Source organism: Laccaria bicolor, genomic scaffold (genome assembly GCF_000143565.1).
Source record: "Laccaria bicolor S238N-H82 LACBIscaffold_29 genomic scaffold, whole genome shotgun sequence".
Taxonomy (NCBI): domain Eukaryota; kingdom Fungi; phylum Basidiomycota; class Agaricomycetes; order Agaricales; family Hydnangiaceae; genus Laccaria; species Laccaria bicolor.
In genome coordinates, this window is record NW_001889900.1 from 103,230 (window position 1) to 109,428 (window position 6,199).

At 45.9% G+C, this 6,199-nt stretch overlaps 1 protein-coding gene across 1 annotated transcript in view; it reads right to left on the reverse strand.

Moving 5' to 3' along the window:
- The window catches only part of LACBIDRAFT_330711 (uncharacterized protein), a gene marked incomplete at both ends in the record, with an annotated part of 4,461 nt that extends 1,192 nt beyond the window's left edge, over positions 1-3,269 (reverse strand). Inside the window, 9 exons of the mRNA XM_001885087.1 lie at positions 133-318; positions 374-1,116; positions 1,163-1,274; positions 1,327-1,511; positions 1,667-1,797; positions 1,868-1,970; positions 2,015-2,160; positions 2,209-2,559; positions 2,610-3,269. Coding sequence (XP_001885122.1) covers positions 133-318; positions 374-1,116; positions 1,163-1,274; positions 1,327-1,511; positions 1,667-1,797; positions 1,868-1,970; positions 2,015-2,160; positions 2,209-2,559; positions 2,610-3,269 — 2,617 coding nt within the window. The remainder of the gene's footprint in view (positions 1-132; positions 319-373; positions 1,117-1,162; positions 1,275-1,326; positions 1,512-1,666; positions 1,798-1,867; positions 1,971-2,014; positions 2,161-2,208; positions 2,560-2,609) is intronic.
- Positions 3,270-6,199: the final 2,930 nt, after the last annotated feature.

Consider the following 6,199-nt stretch of genomic DNA (forward strand, 5'->3'; position numbering starts at 1 on the left):
TTTTGCATACATGGTGGACAATGAGAAAGAATAGTTTGATTCAACTAGGATTAGGTAATGCAATGGCCTCGCACATGACCCCGGCATTTATAAATTCTTTGGTGGCCTGGAAGGCCAGTTCTTTCCACATACTGATTTGCCCCTCGGCAAAGCATACATGTCCCGGCTTGTCTGGCACCAAGTCCCTCAGCCCAGCCCACTCCCTTGCTTTGTTGATGAAATAGAGGCGGGTCCAGTTCATTTCGTTTGGGATCAAGGTATGCTCTTCTGACCACCGGTCATATCGAGCTTTTGCTCTGAGCCAATTCACCCGATATACTTTGATTTGTCTGGTTTCAATTCATGTAGAGTAATAAAAGTGACTGGATCTGACCTTGTTCCATGTATGTTGAACCCGACGAATCATCAGCCACAGCCATATTCCAGAACCATGGCAGAGCAATATTTCTTTGACCCCGGGCGTTGCCATTGTATACCGTAGTTAGTGCCCTTGTATCTTTTTTCCCTATCGGCTTGTATCGGTCACGAGTGCCCTGAGGAGCATTGAGCTGATTAAGAGCCCATCGAGCTTGGTTGTATGCCCGGAGAGCACTTTTCATATTGCGATCCGATCCTTGTACAGCATCGTAAGCCCGAGTTACACGTTTTTTCGATTTCTCGGCTCGAATTCTCTTCCGATAAAGGAATGACTTGTAACCGATGGCTTCCCGTAAACGCTTCAGAGCGTTATTTGCCTGGGCCACTCTCAATTCTATCTCTACGCACCGGGCTTCTCCCAGTGATGTAGGGAGGAGGGCTGCTTGAAATGAGGATGGTAAGAGGATTTGTTGATGTTCGGCCGATCCATATCCCTGATCAGGCAAACTGGGTATGCTCGGTGCTGGGGTTTCCTCTTCATCACAATTGCTCCAGTCATCGTCATCCACAATATCCTCCGAGAGCAGTGGATCATGAATAGTTCCTTCATTAATTTCCAAGTTGGGAAAATGGCCTTGACCGCCCTCGGAAAACTCTTCAAGTCGCTTGGACAGCTTCTCTCGACATTTCATTATCTCCAGCTTCTGATCGGCACTTGGACGACTGCCTTGAGCCTTCACAAAGGCGGCCAATTCGGCTCTGGATTGTTCAATGTTTGAATCTAGCAATATTTGACTTTACTCACTGGGCTTCCTGAATTTTGATACCGGTGTTTACCCATCCAGTTAACCCCAGCTTGACCTTGCCTGCCTGTTCTTTAGTCATAAGTTTTAGCCGAATGCCCTTTTCGGTCTCGGCTGATTGAATGATTTTACAGCTGGCCTTTGTGATGGAAAACTTGGTCCTTACCTTCCTTGACCTTGACGTAATAGATGTCCATGGCGGAAAGGTCCTTTGCCCGATTCAAATTTGCCGTTTTGATCTGTTGCTCCCATTCTTGAATCTGTTCCTTACTTGCTGAGGCACTTAATTCTTCAAGAGCCTGGAAGCTCTCAGAGAGCCCGAGTTTTGCTTGCTTCCACTTCTTGCAAAGGCTACTCACTTGACGTTTATTAGCTTAGAAGCAATGTAAAAGCAGTTGAAAATAGATACCCATATTGATCATTTTTTTCCAGTTATTATCCAGCATGTGAGCATCCAACACCTCCGATCTATGGGCCAAAGTCATTGTCCGGGTGGTGCTACCGACCTCGTTGAGAACAGCCCACAAAGTCTCCAATATCTCTCCATCTGTTTGACCAGCCCCGGGGATGAATGTTGGGGCAAATCGTGGAAAGCATATTTCTTGATGGCCATGGACATGGAATAAGCCGATCCCGGCTACCAATAACAAGTCTGGTCTGATCCAGAGGTGTTTCACACCACGTTTTATCCGAGCCATCAAATTCACCATATACTGGCAGTTGATGTCATAGACAAAAATAACCCTTTTTTCTTCACTGGTCATGGTATTCTTCAGAGCCTGGCACAAGGCATAGTCCATGTTCATTTGCCTGTTCGGTAAAACAACGATTCAACCTCAGGATAACTTCCATACCTTTCTCCCTTTTGAAAATCTACCACCGAACCCGGACAAAAGGTGCCATGTCGAAGGCAAGCAATGGCTCCAATTCCAGTAGCGTCAAAACCTCGGTGAAATACATTCTTGTTGTTGATAGCATTGTGCTCATGACATGTCCTCGGCTGAAAGATTCAGACACCGGCCGAGTCGCTCGAAGGATAAAAACTTACATCATTATCTTCAATCGCGTCCCGAAGGTGGCTCAAATAAGGTCCTCTTTGCGTCATGAAACTATCCCCATTTTTAAGCCAAACATCGTCTTTGGGCCGTGCCTGTTTTTGGTGGGCTGCTGTGAAATTGCCATCGGCTACAAATCCTCTGGTATACTTCCAGTTAGTAGGATCATTGGGGTTTTTGTTCCAGTCATCAGGAAGGTTGACTCCCGGTTGTGGGCAGGTAGGGCAAAAAAAACCCATCTCCCCCGGCGTCGGAGCCTTACCTTTGTGTCCAAATCCAAAAGTAGCCAGTTCAGTAAGATTACGGTATTGTCTACCAACCCTTATTAACTCGTGATACCGGTTCTGTCAAACGTTTTGAGATGGGAGTATACCTCAGTACTTGAACAACATACCGGAATGGAATTCGGAAATGCAAAGTTGGTGATCCTTCTCAATTTGGAGTAGTAGTGGGTGGCCGATGTTTTACATTCCAGGTTTTCCAGCAGGTAGTCATCGAGGAGTTGGAAGGTAAATACGGTCTGGCAAGACTTGTAGGTGGATGGGTACAACCCAACCCGGAACAACTGTATGTCCTCGGCTGCTGCACCAGAACATCCACAGAAGACGATAGGTAGGTGATGCACACCGGAAGTATGGACTACGGTCATGACCCGGCCACCATTGTAAATACGGTCCGTTGGTTTTGGATCGGCCGAAGTGCTGGTAAGGTCTTCCATGTCAAACCATTCCTCTTCGTCAATGTCAAGGTCGGCACTCAAGTTGCTGCTTCCATTCGGGCACCGATCACCTTCGTGACCAAGTCGAATAACCAAACCCACTTTCCACAGCCAGCTCGGCTCATAAAAGGTGCCGGTCCAACGTTCAATCCGGTGGAAAGGGTCCCTGCAGTGGGATGTTCGGCAACATTCTGCACAATATGCCGTGCCGGCAAAGCAATCGAGACATCGCCAATTTGCCTCCTTCTTGCAAGAGATACAAACCCGCTTTGACGCTTTCCTATCCAAAAATTCGTGGAGGTATAGATTACGGTTAGTCTCTTTCCAAACCCTCATGTAATCATTGGATGACTGATAGTGTATTAGCGTTCAGTATATGAATATATTGGAAGAGGAATTTCACATTTCTGTAAGGTTGATGATCCTCGAGAGGAGGAGCATATTCAACGTATGGCAAATCTTGGTGTTCCCTTTCAATGTCTCTTTCCAGATGGCTGCAGTTACGTTTTTTCACGGGGGAAAATGGCAGAGAGGGAATAGTGGAGGAGGGAAAAGACCTCCTTCCATTTTTTATAACAAGCCTGTTGAAGTGAGGATTAGCGATGTTGCTGTGTGCTTTTCTTCCCATGTTTGTCTACTGTTGAAATGGCCAAATGATATAATGATGATGTGTAGTGGGAACGAGGAAAATGTGGGCGTAGCGGGAAAGAGGAAAATGTGGCCGTCGAATAGCAAACGCAAACATTCATAACAGATTTGCATTTCCAGCTACGTAAAATAACAAGTTGGCAGTAAGACTGGGATGAGCACACACCCAAGCCATAAAAGCCGGCCAGCAGGACTGGATAATAGTCAATTAGAAACACAATCTCATATTTCATACACTTCGCATACTCTTTAACGGCGGCTTCTTGTGAACTTTTAATTTTTATCACCTTCAATATGACTGCAAAATATCAAGATCTGTATGTCGCTGACAGCCTCATCATACATTGGTATAAAGGTAGCTTCAATATATACCACCATAACTGCGTTACCAGTTTAGTTACTTAGATGGACCGACATAATTACAGAGGAAGCTAATTAAGGTTTTGTCCTGTGATGCGATCATAACTGTTCCGCTATTTAAGCTATTTAAGGTTATTAAGGTCTGTTCTTTTCCGTTTCGTGTTCGATCTTCCGTGCCGATCAGTTATGTATATTTTTGATAGATGATATATAAAGTAATTCCCTTTCCCGAATCAGGGGTGATTGTTTGTTCATTGTATTTGGAATGAGTTGTTCTCCCTCTCTGCTCCCGACTACCATTTTCCATCTACCTCTTTGCTCCCAAATACCATTAATTATATCATTATGAGTACTCATTCTCAATCCCCTGAACCATCTGCCCCACTTTCCAGTCAAACCAAGCACCATGGGTCCGGGAGGCATTGGACCGATGAAGAAAGTGCTCTATTGGAAAAACATCGGGAGGAGTACAGAGACGCCAACGACGCTGCTCGTGCTGAGATATTTTCTCGAGTTTTGCAAGACATGCTCGACATACTCCCCAATGGAAAATCGTTCAAGAAGGAAGAAAGATCAGCTGTTAAAAAAGTAAGTACTTTTTCCAGCGGCCCTCTAATTGATTCCTGACGGACTTGTAGGATATTAAAGAGTGGTTTGCCCGGTACAGTCATAAGAGAAGTCAGAAAATGCCGAGGATGGGAAAGTCGTGGCACGCCCGGCATGTGTTCCAGCATGAGAACAAGGACGCCATCGATACCGAAGCGAAAAGGCTTTGTGCCGAAGCCATTGAAGAGGGACAAAAGAGGCCTAAAGGGGGAGATCCCACTCATTTTGATTTTCGGGAGCGGGTCGTGACTCAAATGATGGGAAAACTGAAGAAAAGGGAGAAAGACGTACTGCAGAGGACGGCCGAGGAGTACGACAAGAAGGGAGTTGACCCGGAACTCAAGTCCAAGTAAGTTAATTTTCATTATTCTAACGTTGGCTTATCTGGACCTTTGGTAGACTGGCTGTAAAGAACTGCACGGCTCGGATGCATGCATTTTCCAAGGAACTTTATGACACAATGGGTGTCCGGGTCTTTATCTTAGGATGTTATCTGAAGCCCGATGGTAATTTGGACGTCTCGACGTACGACTTCAATCAAGAACTCGGGAATGGGAAAGACTTTATTGATAACCATAGCCGGACTTTCCATGAGGAAGGAATATCGGTATCTTCTTGGAGAGCACACAATGAAGAATACTATGGGTTGGAGGATCTTGCTTCGGCCGAAGGAGGACACCGATCCCAGGGTGCTATGACTTTGGAGAAGAACCTATACCTGGAACCTATTCTACCCGATCCATCGAAACCACCACTTAAAACTTCCCGTGATATTCGAATTTGGCGGCTGAATGTTCTTTGTACATTTGTCAACCAGCACTATAGTAAGCCGGTCCCCAGAGATTTCTTGCCCTGTATCACTAAACATTTGTCTACTTAGATCTTGCAGCTGGGCAGAGTAAGGGATCGGCTCCTTGGACGGCTATTGGATCAAAGTTACTTGACTTCATTGATCTAGAATATATACCCCCGGCTTGGAGATCAGTAAATGGAGAAGGTAACAACTTTTACAAGTTTCTTGATCCCTCCAAATTCCTGATGGAGATGGTCACTGAAGCTCTCCAGTTTTGGTATGAACGTCAAGAACAACACAAAGTCGCCTTTCGATTTAAATCCTTTCTTGAGGGGAAAATGCTGCTGGAAGCACCTCCACGAAGGAAAATCAAAGTTCACATTCCTAAACCTCATGTTCATAGTGTTGGGAAGGGCAAGAAGCCCGGCAGAAGCAAGGGTCAAAGGAGAGGCCGGGCAGCAACCGAGTCACCGTCAGATGAGGAAGCCAGGCCAAAGAGAAAGGAAGGGGTGGAAGATCGGCAGTTCGATGACAACAGTTGGAAGGATTTGGATGTGGACAAACCGGCCAAGAAACGAACCGAACAGTTTTCTAAGGATGACTGGACTCCTGATCGGGATGGCTCCGATGACGATGGAGAAGACTTGGACGTGGAGAAACCAACCAAGAAACCAACCAAACAGCATGACGAACATCGTGAGGATGGCTCCAATGATAGTGACTCAGACTCCGATAATGGTCAAGAGAGGCCAAAGCAGGATACTCTGACCAAGCCCACAGTGAAACCTAGCAGGGTCAACCCGACCTTGGAAGAGGATAGAGACTCGGGATCAGATTTGGGCTCAGACGATGCTACGAT